General features: G+C 43.1%; 2 protein-coding genes across 7 annotated transcripts in view; both read left to right on the top strand.

Moving 5' to 3' along the window:
• Window positions 1-1,165: 1,165 nt before the first annotated feature.
• CLN8 (CLN8 transmembrane ER and ERGIC protein) lies at window positions 1,166-7,306 on the top strand. Of its 3 annotated transcripts, none has more exons than XM_055714524.1 (3): window positions 1,166-1,329; window positions 2,699-3,356; window positions 3,757-7,306. In XM_055714524.1, exons 2-3 carry the CDS (start codon window positions 2,814-2,816, stop codon window positions 4,069-4,071), a joined length of 858 nt encoding a protein of 285 aa, XP_055570499.1. In that variant the 5' UTR covers window positions 1,166-1,329; window positions 2,699-2,813; the 3' UTR covers window positions 4,072-7,306. The 3 variants fall into 3 exon arrangements, with proteins under 3 accessions (XP_055570499.1, XP_055570500.1, XP_055570498.1); XM_055714525.1 differs by having other exon boundaries at window positions 1,166-1,345; XM_055714523.1 differs by having other exon boundaries at window positions 1,166-1,354.
• A 7,331-nt stretch (window positions 7,307-14,637) lies between these two features.
• Window positions 14,638-27,104, top strand: part of ARHGEF10 (Rho guanine nucleotide exchange factor 10) — a 117,124-nt gene continuing 104,657 nt past the window's right edge. For 3 of the 4 annotated variants that reach the window (XM_055714307.1, XM_055714309.1, XM_055714305.1), the window contains exon 1: window positions 14,638-14,724. The gene's annotated coding sequence lies outside the window, so the exon portion shown is untranslated. The other variant, XM_055714306.1, reaches the window with a different exon arrangement.

Below are 27,104 nucleotides of genomic sequence, written 5' to 3'. Positions count from 1 at the left end.
ATTCTCACCCTGCACTTACTGCTGAGCCTGGGCGCCCTGGCCAGAGATGAGGTTACTGGTAGTGCGGTGGTGGGTGTGCTCTGGCGTGTGACTCACGTCTGTGGCACCCAGGTAGTGTCTGGGTGCGTGGGCACGACTCCAGCCAAACCCTCGTGTCACCTGGGGCTGCCTGCAGAGGAGCTCGGAGGGAAGGTGTGATACCTCCGAACCTCACACCCAGCAGGTTACATGAGTTGCAGGCGGGTAGGTGCTGTTACCAGACTTTTCGCACAAACAGCTGAGGCTAGCTGCCCGTATCTGAACCACTGAGGCAGCACATGAACAGGTCTTACTTTTCACAGAGCTCCGGGGGTCCCTCAGGGGCAGATTTACCGCATTAGCCATTAAAAGCAAATGCACAAAACGCCTCCTGCCCAGTTATCCTGTGGCAAGACTCGGTTTTCCACAGGGAACAGCAGCGCTCCCCTCTCCCCGCCGGCAGCTGGGCACGCCTCAGGCTTCCAGGACTGGTCGCCCAGCTCTGGCCTCCCATCACAAGCCGACCCAGCTTCGGATTTCGGCTGTTCTGGGCCAGTCCTCTGTGTACGGGAAGCTGTAGCTTGATTCTATCTCATTTTTGTGTTGGCTTTTTGGCAGAATCCCCCGGTCTGCTGCGGGCCTGAGCCATCCCCTGGCGGCCGTGGGGCTGAGGCGCGGCCCCGGGCCCGCCCGCCCGGCGGGGCTTCGGCCACCGGCCCCGGCGATGTTCGCAGGGCCCGGCCAGGCTGAGTCCCTGGGATGACAGCGTCGGTTTCCACAAGTATGGAGAGATTCATAGAGCAGAACTCCGTGACATCACTTTAATAATTTGCCGTCTTTAATGAAATTGGGTAATTACAGTTGAAGGTACCGGCTATGGCATCACTGCTCGTTCTCTTTTTGTACTGTTATTGTGGAACAGCCGCGTGTAAAATGCTAACCTTTCAGTGGTGGCGGAACACCCTGTTCGCAAGGGTCCCCTCCGGAGGGGCGGCGCGGCGCCGAGGGGCCGGACGGAGCCAGACGCCCCGCCGCCCCGCGCCTCCTGCCCAAATGGTTTAGGCGCGTCCCCCCCCTGCGCCGCCGGTGGTTCGTGCCGCCGGGCCAGCGCGCAGGGGGCGGGGGCGGCGGCGGCGTCTGGCGCATGCGCAGAGGGGCGTGTGGCGGCGGCGCCGCTGGGGGCTGTTGTTGTGGGAGCCCCGGCGGGTCGGGTCGGCCCGGGCGCTGCCGGGAGGCCGGTGGGGACGGCTTGCCGCCGGGGCAGTCCCGGGGCCGGGAAGGGCCGGCCCGCCATCGCGGGCAGCGCTGGCGGTGAGCAGCGGCGGGTGTGAGTGAGGTCTGTGCGCCGGGGCCGTCCCCCCGGCGCTGCGTGAGGGGCTCGGCGGGTGGGGCGGGGGGCGGCGGCGGCGGGGGCTGCGCGGGAGCGGGGAAGCTGCCGCGGCCCGGCTGGGGCCAGGCTTGTCGCAGTGGGTCGCGCTGGCCAGGGTATGTTCGTGCCATCGGATTAGTGCAGGTTACCCCGGGTTTTCCGCCGGTAGGTGGGGGGAGCTGCTGGGACCCCACCTTCGAGTCGGTGCTGTCAGGTGTGGGGCCGTGGGGCGGGCATCGGGCCCTGGGACGGCGCTGCCAGCCCGCCGCCCCGGCTTGGAGGGGGCGTCTGCGGGCGGCGGCCGGGCAGAGCAGGTCCCTGCAGGGGGGGCGTGTGGTGGCGGGGCTGCGGCGTGCTGGAGGAGGCGGGGGCATCCCGCCGGGGGCTCTGTACGAGGTGGTCGTTGTGGCTTTTTTGGTGTAGCTCCCACCGAACTGCCGAACGCGCTGTGGGTTTGAGCATTTACAGGCTGCGGTGGGTCCAGTGGTCACGCTGTTATCACTTAAATATTTCATAAAATGAGCTGGCATTCAGATATTTTAGTAGTATCTGGCTCTTCCCTCCCCACACTTGTTGTTTTTGAACTGTGCTGTGTTCAGGAACTTTCAGCGAACTTGAGGCACTTGCTGTTCAGTTAATTACACTAATGTTGTTAATACATATTAATGCTGCTTGTCTGCATTCCATAATCTTCTTGCCTTTTTGGAGTATGTTTTGTTTTGGAAAGTGGTTTAATATTCAGAAACTGATTGCAAAGTCTTGTTTTGAGATATGATCCTGAAAGCCCTTTTCTGTGTAACTGGTCCTGCTTTCTGTGTAGTTTTTGTAGTTTTATGTCCCGGATCTGTATTTGAGATTCTGAATTGCACCCAAAGGCATAGGAAGTGGTGGAAAACCAGTGAGGGAAGTGGTGGAAAACCAGTGAGGGAAGTGGTGGAAAACCAGTGAGGGAAAAGCAGGGGAGTAGGAGAATATTGGAGTACAATAACAGCACACTGCTGTCGAAATAAGTAAGAAAATAGTTTACTTTGTGTTTTCTCTTCCTCTTTCTTGCCTTTCTACTCTGCCCTCTTCAGCTTTTGTTTCAGTGTGTTACTTTGTACTAGCACAGATTTTCCAGCCCAATTGTTAATCTTAAAACACATTGCTAAAGGTTTTTTTGTCTGGCTACCTGTCTTTGGTTTGAATATGCTTAATGGCAACAGGACCAAAGACATAACTGCAGTGGAAATGAGTTCTTTATGGTTTAGTAGCTATGTATATGGATGACTTAAAAATTCACTTTTTTTTTTTTTTCTCTCCTTGTTCCAGATGGAAGAGTTCATGGTTTCTGGTTTGCATAATAGCAGAGGCTGAATAGGCATAAAGGAGACTATAGTGTGGGTGAGAAGCCCCATGCAAAACTTTGCTCTGTAAAAAAGAAGAAATGAATCCTACAAAGGATGACCCAGTGTTTGGGACCATTTTTGACTGGGACTATCTCTTATGGGAAGTTCGTTTGACATTTTTAGCTGCTGGTTTTTTAATCTACTTGGGAGTATTTCTTCTGTCTCACTGGTTGTCTTCATGGATAAGTACCACTTATCGTGCCTTACATGCAAAGGAGAAGGTGTTTTGGAATATGGCAGTCACACGTGGTATGTTCGGACTCCAGAGTTGTGTTGCTGGCTTATGGGCTTTGCTCATAGATCCTGTTTTCCATGCTGACAAAGTGTATTCGCAGCAAAAGTGGAGTTGGTTTAACTGTTTAATAGCTGCTGGATTTTTCTTGCTTGAAAATGTAGCTGTTCACGTGTCTAATGTTATTTTTAGAACATTTGATGTGTTCTTGGTAGTTCATCACTTGCTTGCTTTTGGTGGCTTAGCTGGTCTCGTAATTAATGTGAAATCTGGACATTATCTGCCTTTGATGGGAATGTTGCTGGAGATGAGTACTCCCTCAACATGCATTTCCTGGATGCTTCTAAAGGTAAGAATATGATAATTTTCAAATTATGTTTGTAACAGTTTTCGTGCATCTCACTTGTACATAAGTAATCTGTGGTTTCCCTAGACAGCTTTTCAGCAAAACTGTGTTCATCTAACCAGTATCCATGTTACTGTGATACTTGCTTTTGTCATGATGGTAGTTCTGTAGTCCTCTGTTTTGATTTCTGTGCGATGCTGTGTGCGTGTGGAGAGTGAGATGGTCAGATTCGTTCTGAGTTTGGGTTGCCGTATGCGTGTGGAATATCATAGCTCTGCATTGAAAAAATGCCCGAGAGTATGCGTGTGTGAAAGCTGGGTATTTGATTAGTTCTACAGATTCCTCAGTTCCTTATCTTGAAGTACTTATCACTTCTGCATACTTTCTGTTCTTGTTTTTCTAGGCTGGCTGTGCTAACACCTTTTTCTGGAAGGCAAACCAGTGGGTGATGATCCACCTGTTTCACTGTCGCATGATTCTTACTTACCACATGTGGTGGGTGTGTATTTTCAATTGGAATTCTGTGATGGAAAATCTGGGACTACTTCATTTCATTGTTTTATTTTCGGGATTATTTGCCGTTACACTAATACTCAACCCATACTGGACATACAAAAAAACTCAGCAACTCCTCAGCCCAACTGACTGGAACTTTGAAAATAAAGCAATGGAAAATGGAAAACTGAATGGTGAAACACAGCAGAAGAAGAGGATATAACACTGAAACATCTGTTTCCTAATAGGGTAGAGGAAGGATACAATGCGAAGTAATTCTTTGCCCGTGAACTAGAAGCCTTTGCGAGAAGCTCATTAATGCGTTGATTCCTTGCTGGTAGTATTCTGTATGCACCAAAAGTATTTAAAAGCATTGTTTGTTTCATATGTGCATACACAAAAGATCTTAGACTTCTTAGTTAAGAATTACACCAACCATCAGGTTGGACAGTATTTGATGATGTAGTAGTGACATGTTCTATAACGGCATCCTTTGTCCTAACGCTTCAAAGTGGCTTTATAGTTTAGTTGTCTATTAAGCTCGGCTTGAATCAAGTTTAGCTTAAATTCTACTTCACATATGTCAGAGATACTGATACTGGAAACTATGTTAAATGGTTTATTAAGGTCAGTTATGACCCAAGTTAGGTATGCATGGGTACCTAGTTCCTGTGTGCCATTAAGTCATTCCAAGGGGCTGAACTGGTCAGTGGTAGAATGCAGTCATGGCTGTGTTTGGGTTTTGGTTTTATTTTTTTCTTTTAAGTGCACTTGAGGAAGATAGTTGTTTGAGTTTCACTGTCAAAGTGAGTTGTAGTTTCCATGTTGCTGTCAGTATGGGAAGAGTTCATATCCATCACAAATATACATATGGGGATGCAGGCATTCATTATACTGGTGGTCTAGCTAAGTAATCATAGTGGTCCCTTCCAGACTTGAAATCAGTGAAATACAAGAGGCAATGACAGAATGTTTAACTTTGTTTCATCCCTGAAAAGATTGCTGGTTGGTTATTAAAACTACTTTCTTGACCACGTGAGTGGTCATGCAGTTAGTTCTGCTAGTGCTCCTGTTTATGGTTTCTCTTATTTTTGGAAATTTTCTTAGTTATAGAGGGTTTTAGAATCTGAGGTGACTCCTCTGTGGAGGAAACCCCATATCACCTCCTTCAGGAGTTCAATTGTTCTTTTACTATTTTTATTTTACTTTGAAGAACATACAAAGTGATGCTAACAATCCTTTGCACTTTACCTGCCATGTCACTGAATCTTTCCTTGACCTAAAGAACAGGGTTACTTTTTAGACAGGGACTTGGCAAATTGCAGTAGATGTTCCCCCACTAACAGTATTGGTCTGGTGGTTTCTGGGTGAAATGTTGGGAAGTGGATAAAGGTGTAAAGATCACGATGGAAGAGAGTGACGCCCAGTGGCAGGAGAATGACAAAGCTACTAATTAGTTTTGGTGCACTGAACTAGTGAGATAAAAAGCCTGATAGTTGAAACGTTGTTGTGTAGTGTGATGTGACTGCTACACAGATTTATTTTCCAAAGTAATGACTGGGCAAGACCAAGCTGTGAAGATTTTTAGGTCATGGCATGCATTAGAGGCTTTGAGTACTCATCTGTGGTGGAGTGTATTGTTTTAAGTGTGTGCGGGAAGCATTGTGTGGTGTAAACAACTACATTTTATTAATTTTTGGTAAGTGAAGGGAGAAAGCTAGTGGTGAGATTACATAAAGTGAATTAGGGAATGCAGCAAGCACAGAGTTAAGAGCTTCTCTGTAAAGGGGAGGAAACGTCTTCCTATTAGGTCACAAACGTGTAGCCAGATCTTGTTGATAGTGATGAAATGGTGAATATCTGAAACTGCCTGTTCAAAACTGGGCTGAGAGGGTCATAGTAATTTTACACAGCAACCCTACCTATTACTCTGCTGATACTCAGTACAGAAAATCTAAATTTTGTGCTACCTTCTAAGCAGGCCAGAATGATGTTGTTGTGTTTTGGCAGTGTCTCATGTCTGGATGCCTTCCTATATAAAAAAAGAGTTCTCTAAGACTTGAAATTACATACCTCTCCTGAGGAGTTGTGTGCAGGAGAGTAATGTCAAAAGTACCTTAGGAGGGATGAATTCCTTAGAAGCTGAACCCAGCTATGATATCCAAATGCCTATCTTGCAGAATCCAGACCTCATTTGTAGGAGTTCCAGGGGGGAAGGCAGAGGGTGAGTAACCAGATATCAAAATGGTGTTGTGCTCTATGCAGCTTAAAATTTAAATGTTTGGAATCGATAAAACAAGGTAATAATTATAAAAGTTCCAGCCACATAATTCTGAAGAATCTTAACAGAAAATGGAAGCATCAGAAGATAAGTAAGTTTGGGCCAAGGCTGTAATTCTTGTAGTGGTTGGCTAAAGGTGGTGAAGTTTCTATGTGTTGAAGTACAAGAACATGGAGGATTGGGATTAGTAGTGAATATGGGACTGAAAAAAATTAGGTGTGGTTAAAGCAAAGAGATGGATAGTTATGTCAGTGGCACCAAAATTTTAAAGTTTAATATTTTGTATTGTTAATTTCTGTAATTTTAAGTGGGTTTTTAGTCTTTCATGCAAAGTATTTTTTTATCATAATAAGGCAGCCTTTTCGGTATCTATCTTACTGTGAGCTTTTTTAATGCAAAGACTGTTATGGCATATTTAAAAATATTTTGCCTGTCTTAACTACCTAGTTAATAATACCTAAGAACACCTGTTAACCTAAGCACTGCTAGAACAAGAGAGCTATGCAATAAAGCAAACAGCCGCACTCATTTCAGTTGGTTTGAGAGGTGAGGGCACTTTACAGCCCAGCTAGAAATACAACAGGGCATAAAAATACAGACAGCCTTTCTTCTTCATCTTGCTGGCTTAGGGTTGGAGTTACTAGTTATGTTACACAGAGCCTCTTTTTTTTTTTTTTTTTTTTTTGTAATACTTGAGTGTTTTCTTCATTGCCTTTTGGCTGCTCCCTTCAAGAGGGTTTTCTGGCTTATGATTGTGGATGACTGCATTGCTGCTCCAAAAAAACACTGAAAAAGTTCTCTGAGGGTTTTGGTGTCTTAACTACTCTTATAATTTAAGTGCTGCTTTTCAGCCCAAAGGGAGACTAGCCGTAATTTGTTTATAAACTTTGTTAATGTGAAACTAATTCTAGTCCTGTTGGGCCTCTCATAAGGCCTCATCTGCAACCTCATGTAGAAGATTCACAGTCAGCCTCAGCAGTGGCTGGATCAGGTCACAGGCTGTGCTCCTTCCATGATTTGGAAAACTTGTATATTATGGTTTTGGGTGAATTTTTTGTCTACCTAGGTGACTGTTGGAGACTTCATCCTGCTTTCCTGGGCAAGCTTATTCAAGGAGTGCTGTTTGAGACAACAAATTATGATGGGGGTGGGAGTGTTTTGTGGGGTTTGGTTTGGTTTTGGTAAAGAAAAATGTCTGATCTAAGACACCCTGGCCAAGTCTCTGGTTCTTACTGTCTTCATACAGCGTTCACAAATCGCAGTTTGTGTTTGCCTCCATTTGTGTCTTGTCTTTTATGTTTTTTTCCCCAAATCTGTCATTGTTTTCCCTCCCACCCACCAGTTTTTCTGTAATATTTACTCTTACTTGCAGTACTGGTCATGATCTTGCAGCAGTCATGTTACCACAGTGATACCTTTGTCTAATAAGTTTTCAGCAGTTACTGTTGGGCCCTTCTTCCACTAAGTACCCATGTTCTAATTTTTCAGGGTTTTTTTGCTTTTTCCTGATAACACTGATTAAATATTGATGCAGTGTACAGTTATAGGCCACCTTTCTTAACCTCAGGGAGACTCCCACTTAAAGTGAATTTAGAAGTGTTAAGTAAATTCAAGCGTGCTCTGGTACAATATAATGTTTGTTGAATGGTACAGCATCTTTACACTGTGTACATAAATAAAAGTATTTTATTGAATAATTGTCTACTGTGAGTTTCATTTACTGATTAAAATAATGCCTATTTTTTACTTGCTATTTGTAGCTTAGTTTTTGCAGTGTAAGCACTAAAAAAATGACTTGTTTATTTGAAATAATTCGTTAAACTTGACAAATGTGATGTCATATCCATGGAAATAGCTATAAAACCTTGTAAAGTAATGTCCCTTCAACATACTATTAACGTGAGCATGTCTAGTTAAGTGTCTGCAACACTAGAAGCTCCCCTATATGTAAGTATGTATTAAAAACGGCTAAAAAGCATCACTTGGAAATTACCCTTCTGACTTGTGTATTTGAAGTGTGTGCCTCATCTTTGCATTAGGCTCTTAACTGTGACGGCACTTCATTTGATGCCATGTGACACTTCACGGTTTGGTATGAGGCGCTTTAAATCTTTAAAAAAACCCAAACAAACCCCAGAAACTTGTCTCATTGCTAAATAACAATATAAAATTCTAAGCATTAAACGCATGTGTCTTGCATGGTGCTTTGCAGGAATTCCTGATGCTTGTTAGCATTAGCGGGTTAAAGGAAAATAGTGTCATTGCTGGCTCTTTAATTATAAGAATGCACTTTGTAAGCAACTGGCTGGCATAATTTTGCTAGCTGCCTCTGCAGTGAAGTCCCCAAGATTAATTGAAGCAGAAGACATTCATGTGCAAAGCTCCACTGTGGAATGTGTGTGGGTGCAGACTGGGATGAGAAGAACAATGCATTAATAGTATTTGTATGAATAAGGGGTTTTTTTTGTAAATAATCTGTAAAAGAAATTTAAGTGTTATTACTGTTTTGCTATTCAGATGTTTTCAATTAATAGGTAAATATATTTTACTACTCATTACCGTATTCCCAGTAAAGTATTAGAGCACACTTAGACTGACAGCGTTACTCTGCAATTACAATCTTTTGATCTTGTGTCATGGCACTGGTATTTACATTGATAATTTGGAACAAAAAATAAGTGATGGTCATTAATGCAATTCTGCCTGTTGCTCTAGTTGTCAGCCCCCAGGTGGGTTTCCAGTGTTGGAAGAGACACTGCATGCTCTGCATCTGGTTCACTAATGAGCACGTTCAGCTAGTGGCAGCGTCACAGAACAGAAACAAAGTGTTCTTGCAGCACATCCTGCCTTCCTGTTTTCCCCGAGTAAAAGGGAGCTGAGTGAGGTGGAATGGCAAAGATAATGATGCAGCAAAGCTGCAAGGACGTTGAAAGGAAAGGAGTGGGGCCTGCTGGCACATCCACAAAGGAGGAGAAAGCAAGGAAATTGGCTGTGCTGTTGCTCGCTGCTGTCTGTGTGTGTATGTATGTTCTGATGAGTCAGGTAGGTCACTTCTGAGTCCTTAAGGATATGACCTGAGCAGAGAGAGCAGACATTTGATACTAGCTTTATCAGATAAAGGCCAAATTACTTCTGGTCTGAAATATTTATTTCCTCATGTGATTCTCTTAGCTGCCAATGCCTGGTGCACATAGAGTGCTGTATAAGCTGACACTGTTTTCACCAATATGCTCTCTGGTATTTACTGTAAAGACTTGTGAGGATGTGCCTCTTTTCAGTACTGATAGTTGATTGTGGTAGCTCCAGGTACTCACTCGGCCTGACTTTTATTATTGCTGCTGGTATACAGGTCTGCAGCTTCCCTCTCCTGCTTTGCTACTTCTGCTGCCAGAAGCAGTTTACCGTGTGAACTCTGCGTTTTGTCACCAAACCTGTGCTCCCTGAAGTTTAATCATGGGGCTTGCACTGAGTGTGGGAGAAAATATACCCGAGAAAGGACTAATTTGGGGGGGGCTTGGCTTTCCTACATTTCTGGACCGTGCAGTTCTGTTGTGATCTTTAAAGAGTAAATCAAGGTGATAACTATGACACCTTGAAATACAAAGCCCTGCAGGCAAACTACAAAAGTACAGAGAAGTGGTTTGCATAGGGTAGACATGGAGCATCTAACAAGAGCTTGATCATTTTGTGGGTCATATTTACAGGAAGAAAATATATCCTGGAAAGCAGCAGTAGCCTTGCTTAGGAGCCATAGAAATAAATATGAAAAAAATTAGGAGGCTTTGGGATGAGGTAGCTGAGACTGTTTTGTTACATTGCTGTAACTGGTTGTTACACTGCTGATCGGGTTGCAGTTGGGACATTGAATGTATAGATGTCTAACTCCTTAACTCTTTTTCTCAGCAACACATTGCTTTAAGTATCGCTGTGACGCTGGCTGAGGATAAGTTTGAGGACCTTTTTTAGGACATCAAGTTTCCCAAGCAATGTATTGCCCAAGGCTGAAGGAGCCTACAGTGTGTTCTAATTTATAGTAATTTATTCTTGCATTATCATTGCCTTTTCATCTTGCACAATTATTTTTCACCCCTGGAGGCTTTTTTGCATATTCATGAGTACAAATCAATCTGCTCTTTTATTTTCCTAGCCATCCTAATACTTTTTACTTGACACTTCTCCTACTTGAATTCCTTTTTCTTAAATGTTGGCAGCTTAAGAGTTGTACATAGTAGTTCATATGAAGTCTTCTCAGTGCCCTGGATTGCGCTAGTGCTTCCTTTCTGCCACTGCAGAAGCCCTGCTTCAGCCAAAGGTGCATGTATCTTCACGGCTGCACGATCCTGGCGCTTCACAGGCTCCTGTGGCAGCGAATCGATTCGAGTTTTTCACTGCCTTAGCTTTGGAAATGAAGCAGAGAATTCAGTGTGGCAAAATAACCAAAAAGTGGGAATTTTGTGTAATGGAAATAACTTGTGCGTATTACTGTACTGCTGCTGGTGCCCAGGCGCTGGCGGGGGCTGCAGGGCCCTGTGAGGAGCACAACCGGTTCCCTCCAGCTCCAGCCACCCCTGCAGGGCACGGCTGGGCCCCGCGGCCTTGTGAGGCGGTGGCACCTCAGGGAAAGAAAGGGCAAAAACATGACACAGGCAAAATGAGGAGTAAGGGAAAAAAAAAAAAAAAAAAAAAAAATGACGAGTCAATTGTACAGACACCAAGGTGAGAGGAGAATGAGGGGCAGGAGGTGCTCCAGGTGCCGGAGCAGAGATTCTGGGGCAGCCTCTGGAGGAGCCCACAAAGGAGCAGGTTTATCCAGGACTGCAGCCTGTGGGAATGCCAAAGCTGGAGCAGAGGAGAAATGTGGGGAGGGAGTTCAGAGAGAACCTGTTACGAGCTGACCACAACCCCTGTATCCCATCCCACCATGGCCCTTGGGCTGGGGGAGGCAGGAGCTGGGAATGAAGGAGTGAAGGAGTTGAAGTTGAGCCTGGGAAGAAGGCGGGGGGCGTGTGTGTGGGGGGGTGGGGGTGGGGTGGGGGGTGGGTGTGTTTAGTTTTGTCTTTGTTTCTCACCATCTTTTTCTAATTTTAATTGGCAATAGATGAAATTTCCCCAAGTCAGATCTGTTCGGCCCATGGCAGTAGTCGCTAAATGAACTCCCTGTCTTTGACCCACAAGCTTTCCATCTTATTTTCTCCCCCTGCCCTGTTGAGAGGGAGTGAGAGAGCAGCTGGGTGGGGGTCTGGCTGCTGGCCAGGGTCAACCCACCACAGTAAGTTACGGCATCAGCTGTACGATTGCTCATGTGTCACCCGTGACAACAAGGAGCTGATGTAACACAAGGACTCTCGTGCTGCGGAATGTTGAAATTTAGGAAAATCTGGAACTAGCCCATCTGAATTGGCAGTCTGAGAATTTGACTTGCAAACGCTTCTCTCAAACAGAGAGTTCATGAGAGAAGTTCTAGTGCTGGTAAAACATCAGTGTTCTAAAACTCAGTTGTCACGTTAACCTGTACTGGTACGCTCAGAACTGACATACTGTTTTGCAGTAGTGGTGCTGCTTCTTCCAGCAGACCAGGAAGACAGGCCAGCAGTAGGCATCATATCAGAAAGTGAATGGGCAATGCTTTTTTATAAAACCAAATTTTATTTTCATGTAATAGTCTGAATTTGAGAGCTCTGTGTTTTGCCTTTGTAAAAAATTATCTATTTACATATATATCTATATAAATTTTTCATAGTATCATCACTCAGCCTTGTTTGGTAAGGGAAGTAGAGGGGACTTGTAACTTCAGAGTTACTCCAAAGACTCCAGCATGAGTTCTGCAGATGCTCAAGCAGGGCTGTAGGATGTCTGGGCTTTGAGTGGTTTCTGAAGAATTACAGTGAGCAGATGTCATACTGTCTTTGTGTGGGACACAGTTGAGAACAACAGGAGAAACAATTTCTGAATTTCCAGTGGATGAAAACTCCCAAAGTGATGTGCCGGCTATATCAGCTGGTAAATAGAAGGAAGAAACAGAAAATCAGGCTTCACTGGAGGACTTGGTAACCTAAGTTTTAGTTACCTTGTTCAGATTTCATGCAATGTTTTGGAAAGCAAGCCATAGGAATGATGATGGTATGTCCTTAGGTGCCATAAATTTAAGTTTACATTCAACCACTCCAGTTTCCATGGAGAGAGAAAAAACGGGTGCCTTCTTCACAGCATTGTGTCGTGTGGGGCCAGGACACTGCTCTGTCTGTGTTGTCCTTACGATGCCCAGTACATATGTTGGAGTAGATGCATGACCAAGGGTAGCTCAGAGGCAAGAGATATCTTTGCCAAAGCCCCATTAACCAGAAATGAGAGCAGGTAAGTTCTGGTGAGGTCTCGTCGTACAGGTATCACCACTAAAACCAATTTAAACATCATCTTCTTAGGACCTGGTTATGAAAAGCATCATGTTAACTCTGGAGACAGCCATTATCTGTACTCTAATTATGGGTGGATAAATGATGAATTTGTGATTGCAGTGGTTAGGGTGCTGATTATAACTGCTAATAGGATGTTGCCTTAGAAAACAGTAGGAGGAGTGCAGATGATTTTGGAAGTTACTTTTGCTTTTTTATAGCTTGATCTGTTATTGTCAGATTTGTCCAACAAGGTTTCTACAGTAACTTCTTATTAGAATTGGATAAGGATATATATGTATGGTCACCAGAACCAAAGAAGTGGTTGTCAAAAATCAAAAGGGTTCAGAAAAGAACTACAGGAAGGATTTGAAGGTTGTCTTTCTAGCAGAGAAATATAATTATAAGAGGAGGAATTTAATGCATGTAGATAATGAGTTGGCTGCCAAGAGGAGAAGGATATTGCTTGTAAATGGTATTTTTAATCATGGAATTTTGCTAGTTGCACTTAATCTAGATACGTGTATGTTCTTTAATGTGGCCTCTAATGATAAGCAGTTACTACACAGTTTGCCAAAGATGGATTGCCTGCCATTTCAGCTCCTGAAATGATAGCTGGGTGTAAGTGAAGTGCAACATACTTCAAAATTTCAAAAGCTATGGGATAAAGTGGTCTCTTTGCTGGAAGCGGAACTGAATGCCATAATGATATTCCTGATCCTAACCTTTACATATGGCCCAATTTACTCATGTTCTTTCTTATGTAGAACCTATAGGGTTATGTGAGAACTATTTTAAGTTCACACTGTCACGAACTGCATTAAAAAGAAATAAATTTATGAAAACGGAAACGTTTTTGAAAGTAATACTTTTAAATATTTAATTTGTAGTTCAGGTTTCATGAATCCACACGACGACATGGGATAATCTACAACTACAGACAAATGAAAAACGTAGAAAAAAGGTGGATTAATCAAATGTCTTTTGAGATGCTGCCATTTTCTAGTAACATTGGCGTGTAATGATAATGAATTTACTATACCTGGGCATTTTTCATTTTTGGCAGTAGCAGGAGTGCACATAGATAGGCAAGGATCACTGCTGGATGATGCATGGATTTTTGAACAGCATTTAGCTTGAAGGTTTTGTGCTTAAAAGTGGTCCAAAGATTTTAAATAATATTTAGCAGTATTAAATAGTTGACATTGATATGAAGGATGCATAATGCACTTAAGAGCATTTATTTTCATAAAAGCATGAAAAAAAACCCTGCATACATTGGATATATTGTAAAGTACACATTTTCAAAATAATTGTCTTGTAAAGGTTTTTTGTTGTTTTTCTTTTTTTTTCTTTTTTTCAGTTTTATGGAAGGGGCACGTTCAGTCCTGAAGTGCATTCACACAAATGTACAAGTGGTTGATGCTACTTGCAGAATAAGCATTACCTGTTTGCCCGACACAGTCTGTGAGTGACTGGTTGACTCGGTCAGTACTGGGGTGCAGGCCCCTCGCTGGGAGGAAAGTCACACGAGAAGGGTGAGAAAAGAGCGAAGATCGCAAGGCTGGGGCTGGGGCGCCAGCATTTGCAGAAAACCTTTAAGTTTGAAAGTGTTTCAAGTGGTCAGTGAGATTGAATTCCACAGCAGCTGGCCCGGCTGGGTGTGCGTCTGCACGCCCGGGGGCTGGTGGGGAGAACGAGGCCAAGGGGAAAAAAGTTTGCCACGTGTGCGCCCGGTTCTCCGGTGCTGGGACTGCCTGGCCTCCCGCTCCCTTGCCGCCGGGCCGCTCGGCTCTTCGCCCGTTACACCGCCGGCCCCGCACCCCCGGCCCTCCCTGTCCCCCGGGGCCGCCCACCGCCCGCAGCTGCCCCCTGGGGCGCGGGGGCGGGCGGCGGCATCACGTGCGGCGGCAGGAATGCGGTGGGGGGCCGGGCCGGGCCGGGGGGAGCACGACGCCCGCCCGCCGCCACCGCCCGCCCCGCCCCGCCGCGACCGGCGGGCTGCTGCGCCAACCGGGAGGCGGTGGGGCCCCGCGCTGCCCCAATGGCGGCAGGCGCTGCCCGAAGAGCCCGGCGGTGGGCGGAGCGAGCAGGCGGCGGCGGCCCCGGGAGGCGGTAACGGCGGCGGTGGGCGGGCAGGCGGCTCCCGCGCCGGGCTCGGGAGCTCCGCGCGGCGGCGGCACCCCCGGGCGGGGGGAGGCGGGTGAGTGACGCGTCCGGGAGCGGGGCCGCGCTGCAGCCCCGGCGGGACGGAGCGGGGCGGGACGGAGCGGGCGGGCGGCGGCCTCGGAGCTCCTGGCGGCGGCGCCGGCCGCGGCGGAGGAGGTGGGTGTTCCCGCCGCGGCTGCAGCCGGCGGGGAGCGCCGGGATCCCGCCGCGGTGTTAGTCACGGGAAGTTTCGCCCGTCGGGGATGGGCTCGGTGTTTGGTGCGGGGACACCCTTCGTCGTCCCCGGGGCAGCGGGGGGGTCTCTGCCCTCCTGGGTGGAGGAGAGGAAAACCCGCGTTTTTAAAACGCGTTATTAAATAGGTTTTGCCAGTCGCCGCAGCGGGGATGCTAGGGTCTTTAGTCAAGGCCGGTTACTCCGTTTTCGAACTTGTAGCTCTTGACCTTTGTTGAAGTTTCTTCCGCGGGGTTTTCGCGGGGACTTTCGCAGGCGGGTGAGACCCTTCGGGCTGCCCGGCTCCGGCATCCCTCTCCTTTTCGTAAGGCGCGGACAAGGCTATGGAAAATCCAAACTCTTTCCTTCCCCCTTCTTGAAAACTGCGTTCGACACCACCTTTGTCGTTGGGATCTGCAATTAAGTTGGCAGTCTTGAAACAGGCGAAAACCACCTTGGCACGATAACAACTGTCCATGTCTGCATATTTATTTATTTATTTATTTTCGAAAGGAGGTTTTAAAATTGGCTTTGCACTTTATACTTCAAATAGTGGTGGAGCTACATAGTTGCCTGTGGCAATCCCGGACCACATAGTTACTGTTGAGAGATGCCCCGCTCTTAGCCGGTAAGGCAGAGGCAGCTTTAGAAGATTGGTCAGTCAATTCACCTGGGCGAGCGCTGTCAGCGGGCAATGCCGGGTGCTGGGAAAGACTGCTACCGATAATTTGCTCATAGCAAAGGTTTCCTTTAAAGGCCTTCGTGTGATGCTTGTATTTGTGACCAAAAAAAGATTTAATCTGTGCTAAATTTGTCCTCTTTCATGTATTTGCTCAGTCCTGTTCTCGTCCCCGAAAAAAGACCTAGTAAGAACATGGCTTTTATCTTGTGCTAGCAGGTTTTAAGTTGTTACTTGCAGTGTAAATAGTATCTTTTTTGTTTCAGTTGTTCAGTTTAAGTGTTACCATAAAAAGATACAATGTTGGGGGGTTTTTTGCATGAGTCAGGCAATAAGATTGACTGTTTAAAAACTGTCTTGTGCTGAGTAAATAGGGTGAGGACACACCACTGTATGTTAGCATGTGACTGTTATTGTTGTAAAGGAAATAAATGTTTTCCCAAAGCCTTTACTCTGCTCAGTGAACCCCAGTGAGCAATCCGTTCTGCAGTAGAAATGAAGTATTACATTTTAAAAATTTCCTGTTGGCACTCGGGAGACGTGGTTTTGTTGCCTGAACATGGGACATGTTGGGTGCCTACAGCTGCTAGCCCATTATTCAGGCAGGGGTTCTGGCTGTTCAGCTGTTTGCTTCAATGGGCCCTTCATTCTTTTCACTTGGGTGATCTGTTTGATCTTGATAATCTGTCTGACTTGCTTTGTTTAATCCATCTTGTCTCCCCCTCACCACCCTCGGGCTCAGTAGCTCATGAACTAGTTACATGTGTTTATCTGGTTATGTACAGTAGTTCTTTAGACACTACCTTGAAATCTGATATTTCTGAGGTACAGTGAGATTTCAAGACTTTTATAACACAGCCTACAGATTTCTTGGTTTACCTGTGGGGCTGTGCATGAGACATGACCTACCACATGAGCGATGACAAGTGTCTTGTGATGGGACTGGCACTGGGTGTCCAGCACATGGGGGTTTCACGGCTGATGTCCACAGGTGCATGTGGTGGGAGAAAGGACTGTGGAAGTAGCTAGATGCTTGAGGAACGTGCTGTCCGGCAGTTCCTGCTGACTGCCAGGACCCAGCAGGATCCTATTTGGGCTTTGGGAGCTCATACCCCCGGGATATGGAGAGGAGCCGTAGTACTGTGTGACAGGTGTGTGCAGGCTGGCACCACAGCTCTTCGTTACTGAGACCAAATACGCAAGTCCTGTGCTATTTGCTTTGACAGGTCAGTGGTGAGCAGACCAAAGTACTGAGGATGTGGTTTCCTCCCTCCATGCCCATGAGCACTCTTCTGAACAGGGGCTGTGATTAATCCACAGTATTACAGAAATAGTATTTAGAGTCACACACACACACACACACACACACCCCCACCCCCCTCACCCCCCGATACCTCAGCATCTTGTGGTGTTTTTTTTTCTTCTAGCCCTTTAACTTCAGTGGAAGTACTCTGACTTACACTTGTGTAGAAATATTAGGTCTAAACCCTTGCGCTACTCATAGGTTCTGATTATCCTAAACCTAGTAGCTGTACAGCATGTCTTAAGTAAGGTACAGCCTTAGTTCTGAGTAGGCTGAATTTTTAATGTTAGACATCACAACTTTTAGAGGTTTTTTAGTATCTTTCAGTCTATTATTATTTTTCACAGAGCTTGTTCTTTGTTTGTCTGTTTTCTTGGTTATCAATTTATACATACACCGTGTTGCACTGATTTTCTTAGTTTTTTTTCTTTTTGCCAGGACACCACTACTTACTGCTGGAGGAGGGGTTGTCTTTTGTTTTCCATGTCTGTTACAATTGAGGGTATTTATTCAAATTTGCTATGAAGAAATCTCAACACCAGAGGACTTCTTCAGTCGATTCTGAGTTGTTTAGGATTCCTTGCATAGTTTATAAACATTTGAAGGAAGACAACAAGCTTGTCCGAAACCTTGAAGGGCTATTGTCAAACGTCATAATTGTTAATGGAATTTAATACAACTGGGAATTGTAAATTACTCATCTGTAAAACAGGAAATCTATTAACTGCTTCTGTGTAAAGTAGAAATTATTTTTAGAATCTATTGTAGAAAATTTATAAACTTCAGTCTATTTCTGAAGAATCCAGGAAAGAAATTCTGCAGTCCAGGAGGAAGAGGAGTAGTTTTAATTCAGACTGTCAGATTAAAATTTACGTGTTCTGCAGAGCTGTTGTCAGTTTATTCATGCATCTGTAATACTGCACTGCTGTCTGTATGTGATGGAGAAATGAGCAGTGTGTAGAACTTACTTCCTTCATCTTTACATATGTGGGATAGTAATTTTCTTCCTGCTTCTGTAAAGTGACCTCTGTTACACTTTTTCCTTTTTCTTTAATTACGTCTTTCCATTTTACAGTTTTAGTTTAGAACTGTAGAAGGGATCTCATGGGAAATTTTCTTATGGCCTCTAAATTTAAGGGCATTTTTCAGGCTTTCTGTAAGTTCAGCTTCCTGATGGCTTTTTAAGCCACAAGTGCGTTTCCATACTATCCTCAGATGCTTCATGTGGAATATCTGTTGCAGCAGTTGCTCCTTAGAGAAACTTCCTTTGAAGTTAAATGCTGTGAATGCAATTGTCAAGTGCGTCTTATTTTTTGAACATTTTATATGTTATACCGGGGCAGTAAATGGGGCTTCGTTAATAGTAGTATGAATTAGTCTTTCATTTTGTATATATTCTACAACATTTGAGGGTGGCATTTTTCATATCAAAGACTTTCTTCTGTTAAAATCAGAATTCATTACAGATATTTTTTTCCACTCCTGTTCCTATTCGTACAAAGTCTTTGTTGTTGTTACATCTGTTATTGGAAAATTAATATTGGTATATTAGTTTTTGAATTTAGAAGCAGTTTAAAGAGTGGAAAAGCTGCAAGCTTGGATGCTTGGAAGTTATCAGGGATTCATAAACTGAAGCTTGAGAATTACTTAGGGAGACCGCAGGCATGCTATGCGGAGGAGGTGTTCTTAATAATGAGGGGATGAACATGAGCAAGATAACCCAAAATTCTCATAATGGAACTATACAACTATGTCTTAGCACTTCCTGTGTTCACGTCTTTCTCAGTAACATTATTGTAAGTGATTTGCAGAAAGCAAATCTTGGGACTCAAGGCCTGTCACATATCTGTGGCAGGAAACTGCTGCATTATTAGCATCTTTTGAAATTTAAATCACTTGGACATTTTCTTACGGTAAAGAATCTGAGGTTTACTAGCACCAAAATACCTCAGTTTATTTTGAAACCAGGGACATGTAAAAGTACAACTTGTTTTTAATGGAGTGATGACAAGTAATGCTAAACAAGATTTGAAGAATATATCTTCAAACTTGTGTGTTTAGATCATAAACTTGATTCGCATTTATTCTGACTTTCCTGAATCAGCAAGACTGTGGGAAGTGATGCATAACTGCACAACATTGATTCATGTCCTACATGTTTGCTGCTCAGTCAGGAAGCCTGAAGCTTAATGTCAAATGCGTGGGTGAAGCAGTTAACTAGCGCAAAATAAATTGTTCTACTTACGTGGTGCTGAATAGGGGCATTATCTTGGGAAAAATCTGTTTCAGTGACTTACTGTACTGTTCAATACTTGTTACTTGGGACTGAACCATGAATATGAACTATTAGGATCCAAGCTCAAGGTCACACATGCATGCTTGTTTCTGTTCTCTAATCTCTTTTCTCAAAATGCTTTCAAAAAGATTGCAGAGATCATGTGAATATTTTTTTCCTTTGTGATACAGAATATATATATATATATTAGACATTTCAAGAAAGGGGATATAAATTATTTCCTCATCTGTAAAACAGGATCATCAGTTATTGGAAAGTAGATGGCAATATTTAGATCTCCTGCTAGGACCACAGTGAGTCTTGAGCTTATGTCTCTTGACTTTGTATTTTTCACTACTTTAAAACAATCAATGTCTCACCCTCCGTGTTCTTTTAGAGTTTTATACATAATGTTCAATGTTGTTGCAAGCCATGGACTGACTAATTTGAGTCTTAAAAACTTCACTTTTGGAAGGTGGAGAAGAGAGAGGCCTCCTCAATCATTTCCAAATCGAGGAAGGAGTGTAGACTGAGGTTAGGACTAGATGCAGAACTTACACTTCCGTGGAAAACTGCCTTCCATTATATGTTTTTTGAAGATGAGGGCTGTTTTGTGCAGGAGCTATTGCTATTTTTCTTTCTTGCTTTAATTGATGCTTTAACAGCTGCATTACCGGATTTCTGATTTGAGTAACATTTTTTGTGTTATAAAAAGAAAATCAATGAAAATTGTGTTATTTTTCTAGAGCATGCATTATGATTCTAATTTATGATTAGAAATGTATTGCCATATTTTACTCCAAATATTTTAGAAACAGGAATAAAAGTCTGTATTTATATTCTTAGTAACTTTATTGATCAGGTGAAATAAATTTATTCAGTTGGATAATGATCAGATGTAATGGGTTGTCCTTGATCAGAAAGAGTATGGTTACTTTTCCAAGGACAGCAGTACCCAAAGGACTGAAAATAAATGTGTCTCTATCAGTACTAGGTTTGCAGAAGGTGGTAGGAACTGAATCTTCAGTTCAGTGTATCATTTCACTTGTATCATTGGAAAGAGCTTCTGACGGAAATTTTCATCAGTTGTCATCAGTATCTTGAAAGACAACTTACGCCTTGTAAAACTAGGACTCATGGATTTAATGTAAGTTTGACCAGGACTTTCTGTTTTCGTGGTGGATGTGGGGATGAAGTACAATTGGAGGGGGGAAATATGCTTTATCAGCTGTATCCACAAAAAACATTCCCCCCTGCCTTTTTTTTCTTTTTTTTTTTTTTTTTTTTTTAAGCTAAGAACTCTAAGAACTTGATTTGCTGGGGAATCAAAATAGGTTTCAGGAGGTGGCATTTTCCCGATGACAGAAATACTGTATGTTATATAAAGGGCTGATCAGAATTACTGGAGTAAATGACTATTTTGGTGCATTTTTTAATTAAAAAACATTTATAAAATCTCTGCATAATAATTTTAGTTACATGTGCAGTAATATGTATATATGTATGTGGTAATATGTATGCAATTAAACCATACTTAGGTTTACATCACAATTGAAGTGTTATACAGCTTGCAAGGATCTTCTCAGACTTAAAAATAGAAATCTTGGGGAGGATATTTCCAGTGAAGGTAACACTTGATTTTCAATATTGAAAGGGACTAATCTAGATTAAGTTTAAAAGAGGAAATTCAGAAATCTGATAATTTTTCCAGGTGAAGTTACTTGATTACAATAATTTTTAGAGCAAACTAAGTAAAATGCTCTTAGTATTCATATATTTTTATTTTGTTTGTGTGCACAATGTGGAAGATCATGGTCTTGAACCAGCAACACAGTCCTCTAGTTTGTGTGGCATGGAAAAACAACAACAACAACAACAAATCAGTCATGACTAAAAGTATGTGACGCCAGCATTCACTTTTAATTCTTTGGATTTAGCAATTTGTTATAGCACACTCAACCTCCAGGATGGCCTCCAAAACCTGGGGTGATGCTTCTCTTCTTCCTTTGGGTATTGAAACAGTTGCAAAAAAAAAAGGCAGGAACGAAGGCTTGTTTGCTAAAAGTCAGGTGCCCTACTTGCTTGTTTGGGAACCTGTGCTCTTCCCTGTTTCAATAACTTTTTACCCATATTCCATCTCGTTCCTTAAATGTTTCTAAGTCTCTGCTTTCCGATCTGTAAAGTAAGTATAGTGCTACTGAGCTTAATAAAGTCATGTGTTTGTGTTGGATTCAGCAAGGTCTTTGCAGAATTCATTATGATCTGGGTGAGTGTACTGTCAGATGGGTGAGAAACTGGTGAGATGGTTGGGTTTAGAGGTGACTACTTGGTTATAACTTACCTGGAGGCTGGTAACCAGTGGAGTGTCCCAGCTGTCTGTCATAGGATGCGTCCTGTTCAGTGTTATGCATGACTTGGGAGTTGACCAGCCCTTGCTTATGAAGTTAGCGGGTGTCATCAAACTGGGGGAGAGGATGAGCAGTGGATATGCTTGAGATCAGGGCTGTCATTTAGAAAGACCTGGGCAGGTTGGAGGAGCTGGCTGGCAGGAACTTAATGAAATTCAGCATTGATGAAGGCAGAGCAGCAGATGTGGGAAGCAAGATCTCTTCCAAGGAGAAGGGTTCCCCTTCACTCAGCACTTGTCAGACCCCACCCGGAGTATTGCATCCAGCTTTGTGTCCATACCCCACCTCTATACAAGAAAGATGTGGATAAACTGGAGCAAGTTCAACACAAGGCCACCATGATGTCGGGAGGTTGTAGCACTACCCTGGAGGAGAGGCTGAGGAAGCTGGGCTTGTTCAGCCTGGAGAAGAGATGCTTCATGGGGGCCTAATGGCAGCCTACCCCTGCCTGCTGGCAGGTTATCTGTCAAGAAGGTGGCAGGACAACAGGCAATGATTATAAACTGAAGTAAGGGTAGTTCTGATATAAGAGGAATGTTTGTCCAACTAAGCAGGAGAACAGGTTGCCTGGCAAGGTTGTGCAGTCTGTCTTTGGAGATTTCCAAGACCTCCATAGAGAAAGCAGCCTGGTCTCACTTCATAGCTGACTTAGCTTTGAGCTGCAGGTTGGACTATATGACTCCTAAGGTACCTGCGAACCTGAATGAGTCTATTTTGCCTTGCAATAATACTCTGTAGAGGGGAAGAACATAAGTTTTTAATTTTTTTTTAATATTTAAAATGGATTAAAAAAATCCATAGTGCTTTCTGCTTTCATTGTGGGTAGGAGCCCTCAGACAAATCTGCAAATGTGGTCATTACTTTCTTCCTCTTTTTCCCCTCCTTGAGATGTACTAGGCAGGAATCTGCTCGAGGTGAAGAAATGTAAATAATATCCTTTAAAAAGAAGGATCAGAAAACCAATATTCAGCCATGTTCTTGGGGTGTCCCTGTAGATAGGTTCTTGTTCAGGGCTTGCAGCTGCGTAGTTCTGTAACTTTGAGCTGCTTGGTGTGAGAAAGCGTGGCAGAAAAAGAAGCCCAGTAGCTTTTAGGGAAGCGGATTCTGCATGCAGTCTGGAAAATATGCATCTCTGTGGGTCTGGCCTTGTTTGCATTGCAGCTGCTAATAGACTTTCCCCTGACTTTTATCTGAGCAAGGAACTGGGCTTCATATTTACTGTCTACTTGAAGCTATGCAGTTCCTTATTCCATTGCTTATGATTTATGTAATTTTCTTTGTTAAATTTAAAGTATAACATTTGTATACTACAGGACTGTCAGCTATTAATAAAACCAAATCAACATTAAAATAAACAATGATCTGGCCTTGATATAGCCTTCTATGGCTTCCAGCATGTGATGGTAAGCTGTCATAATATAAATGCCTGCTTCATTCATGCCCACTGTAGTATAAAAACATCTCTTAAGAAACACAGTCTGTGGAATTTAGGTTTTTTTTAGGAATAGTCTTGTATGGAGAACAGATCGTGCTATCAGTTTTTATTTTTTCTGTATAACAGAGCCATCTTGAGGTATAGGGAAAAAAAAAATTATACATCTTTTTCTCTGTGTTTTATCTCCTTGCCTCTCTGCACCCTCAGAAGAGTCTGTATATCAAATTTCAGCAAGATTTACTTCCCAGTGGGACTTTTGTAGTTATAGGTGGAAGAAGACTCAATTAGGCATTACACAGCAATAATCAGTAAGTGACTTTACAGCAAGAGGATTTTGGATGTTCATGGGCTTTGTCTTCATGGTTTCTTCTTGGTTTTATTTATTTAATTTTTAGGCTTCCAGGCTTTCTCAAAGAAGTTACTTTGCAGCTTGCCTGCACTAAGCTTTTTCCATGAGTCACAGTTCCTTGGAAATCAGTCTCCTCATTTCGTCTTCTCTGTTTTCTATTAAAAAATGCTCACTGGTTCACTCTTTCTGCAGCGTAAGAGTGAGGAATCCTGATGTCGCTGCAGTTACAGTGTGCACTGCTTAAAGAGAAGGTACATTGCCTTTACAGTTCAGGTGGTAGAACTAGAAAACTTGGCAGTGTGTGCCCCTTTGTAGCTCAGTGTATAGGTACTGTGCCACCAAGTCTGAACACTGTACTGCCTCGTAGTTTTGGTGGAGTCTGGTGCAGTCCTGTTTCTGTTACCTACTGACTAATGTACAAGTGATGACTTTTGGAAAATAGTTTTAATCAAGTGGAAATGCAGATGTTGATCAGTATTTGTATTCCTGTAGATGAGAAGTGGTGGTCTGTTGTTTATCCCACAATTAAAGGAAACTATTGAACGAAATCTGATGCACAGCTGTATCTGAAAAACCTAGTCCTGGAGGTAGAAGGATTTACCAGAGATGAGAGGGGAAACCATGACACAGACAGGAGCACTGACTTTCTTCTGTAGTCTTTGAACAAGTATAGAGGTGCCTTTGTTTTCTTTGCTGAAACTGTAATTTACTGTGGAATCGGTATTTCAGTCTCATGGATGCCTGGCCACCAGCCTCTGTTATTTAGGTGTTAGCGTTCCGAGGTTATAAGGTCTGCTGTGGAACATCACAGACTCCCACTTCCTTCCATACCATCTTTCATGGTCAAAGGTGAGGGCTCTTGGTGGAAAATTTGAAATAAGTGTTGGGAACTATTCTTGGGGATCATTTCACACTTGGCCATTTCTGGTTTCTGGTGTGAGTGCCGCTTGAGATCTGACTGAGTAGGACTTCTCTGTATGGGAACATCTCCCAGGAACATCTGATTTTAATGTGGTATTTTAATTTCTTGGGATTTTTTTCTTAATTGTCAATTTAAAATTTAGAAATTTTTACAAACTTGGTGAGGACCTGAATATACTGCAGTGTATTAAGAAAATGCATGCATTTAAGATGGTTATTGCCGATTTTTAAAGACAAACTTATTAATAGCTAAATGGTTGGAATAAAAACATGTTACCCTGCTACAAATAGCTTTTGTTTTTTAACAGCACTAGTCCCTTAGGCTTGGAATATTTGAGGTTTGCTCAAATATAACAGGTTAGTCATTGAACCAATCTAAGTGGACAGTTAAACTGAGAACTTACAAAGTTGGAAAGCTCCTTCCTCTTCCAGTGTGTATAAGTGAGAGTTGCCCGTTTCTCCTAACAGTTTGACAGGAAAAGACCAGGTGAAAACATCATGAAGCAGACAGGGGAGGTAAGGGGCCAGTCTTTTGGCCAGAGTGGGTCACCTGCCTCGCATAAAAATAACTGGATGCTCCTCAGCCTCTCTCCCTGCATCTGCTGTACTTTGGGTACACAGGTGAAATGTGGGGGAAGAGATGGGGAGGAGGCAATCTAGACCACCACTGTGGTCCACACTAGCCACTGCTACCTCTGTTCACATCTGAAGCATAGAAGGTGATGAGTACCGAGTCAGGTGAATTGGTTGGGTACCTGGAAGCTCATGGGAAATCTTCCACTTTGGGCTAGGTAACTTCAAGAGCTTCTTTCTGTCCTTGTGTTTTTGTGATTGCTGTGGAGCCTGGAAGGGAGCCATTTGAGTCATTAAATAGAGGATATACTATGTATGAGAAGTCAATTTTATATGGAAAAAAAGCTCTGTATTTTTATAACATCTGTGTCACATAGAGTAAGTCAGGGCAGTTGTTATTCAGATTAATAATTTTAAAATGCAATCCACATGCATATAATAGCTCACGTTTCATGTTTAATAGGCCATTTTTTCTATTTGCAGCTTTTAAATACCTTTGGAATGAAATTTTAGTATTCTGTGTCTTAAAAGCTCATAGCTGTTCAATTTCTTAAATAATTTTATGTTAAACTAAGTACCACCTACTCAGTGGTCACTTCAGTGTGGGGCTCTGGGTGCAAGTGAGGGACTGGCAAACTGGAACAAATGCAGTGAAGGTCACTGCCATGGCTGGGGGAAGGGAACAGGTCAGAAGAGGCTTGAGGGAACTGGGTTTGTGTGGTTTTGAGAAGAAAGGATTGAGGGGGATTGAATTGCAGTCCTCTGCTCCCTAAGGCGGCGTTGCAAAGAAGAGACAGAGCCAACCTTTTTTCAGAGGTGCACAACAGGATAATGAGAAACAATGGCCACAAGCTGCTGTAACGGTAATTCCAGTTGGGCACAAGGGAAAACTTTCCTGGAGTGGTTGGTTAAACACAGGAGCAGGCTGCCCTGGGAGGGGGTAAAAACTCTACTTTCGGAGGGTTTCAGAACTTGGGTGGAAAAGGCCCCGAGTAACCTGATCTAATTTTGAAGACACCTGTCCTGAATGTATGAGAGAACATTCAGAGGTCCCTTTCAGCTTAATTTGAGCTGTGATTTCTATGATTATTGTTTCAATGCATCTGTATAGCTGTGTGGTGTGTAACTGTTAGCAGCAGAATCAATGGGGAAACTGCTTGAGCTACAAGAGTAAACTGTGCCATATGCTGCTAGTCAAATTAAATTATCTGGCTTAATCTTGATTTAAGCATCTTTGACCTGAGTTAGTTCCCCTGCCTCTCAACAGAAGAGCGAAAAACTTTTCTTTGAAATATGGTGCTGCTAGAGATCATTCATCAGTGTGCTGTCTGCTGCGTAAAATGACAATTATTTTATTTTTATGATGGGTATTACTGTAATGTACAATACACAAACTCTCTTTGCTACTGCAATGCTTTTCCCAGTGTTTAATAAGTAGAGAAAAATATGTGGAACTTCAAGATGAATTAATTCAATCTATAAGTCAAGCCCTAAGGCATTCTTAAGTGGGAAAGTGTATCTTTCTTCTTGTGAATAACTGCACTGTTCAGATGGGAGCAGGCAGGTCAGTGGCTAGGACTCTAACACTGGGTCTGTGTCCTTCCTCAACACAATTCTTGTGCAATTCAAAGCATGTCACTGTAGAGCTAGATCAAAATGGAAAACAAGTTGAAAACTTTCATAGCTCAGCTCTGCCTGCAGTTAGTATTTGCTTGTGAGGAAGAAACTGATTTTAAAAATTGTCGTTGAAGTTAACTTCCACAGATGTTTAAACATTTACATCATTTAAATAAAAAAATATTCTGAAGGCCTTTTAGCTAGTCTCTTAAAGATGTATTTGGAAGGGGTGCTGAAACTGACTTTCAGAGGTTTGCTGGTTATTGCATGTTTCACACTTGAAAATCTATGTTCCAGTGATGATTGAACTTTAAAAGAATAAAGAAAAATAGCCTTTTCTTCAAACCATATTCCCCCCTCATTTTGGCTGACAATTTTGGTGTGGCAAAATGCATTCCAGACGTTTGTAAGCAGGAACACGCCTTTGAGCTCTGCAGATATAAATTGTAGAGAAAGTCTTTAGAAGGGACACTGTACAGTGAAAGCATGTAACTGAATATTTTTTGTGTTATAGACAGATGCTATATATGTGTATGAATCCTTTCTGAGCCTTGGCTTTGAAGCTACTTGGTTTTGTCTAGGACTTGGTTAAGAATTACCAAAGCTTAAGACAATTTAAATGAGAATTTTTTATGCTTAGAGA

This window comes from Falco cherrug, chromosome 6 (assembly GCF_023634085.1).
Source record: "Falco cherrug isolate bFalChe1 chromosome 6, bFalChe1.pri, whole genome shotgun sequence".
NCBI classification, from domain to species: Eukaryota; Metazoa; Chordata; class Aves; order Falconiformes; family Falconidae; genus Falco; species Falco cherrug.
Note: the sequence above shows the minus strand (reverse complement) of the source record. Positions and strands in the feature narration are given on the sequence as shown.

Coding starts and splice junctions, on each gene's coding strand:
- CLN8 (XM_055714524.1), top strand. CDS start 2,814: ATGAATCCTACAAAGGATGACCCAGTGTTTGGGACCATTTTTGACTGG. Junction 3,357..3,756: donor TTTCCTGGATGCTTCTAAAG/GTAAGAATATGA, acceptor TTGTTTTTCTAG/GCTGGCTGTGCTAACACCTT.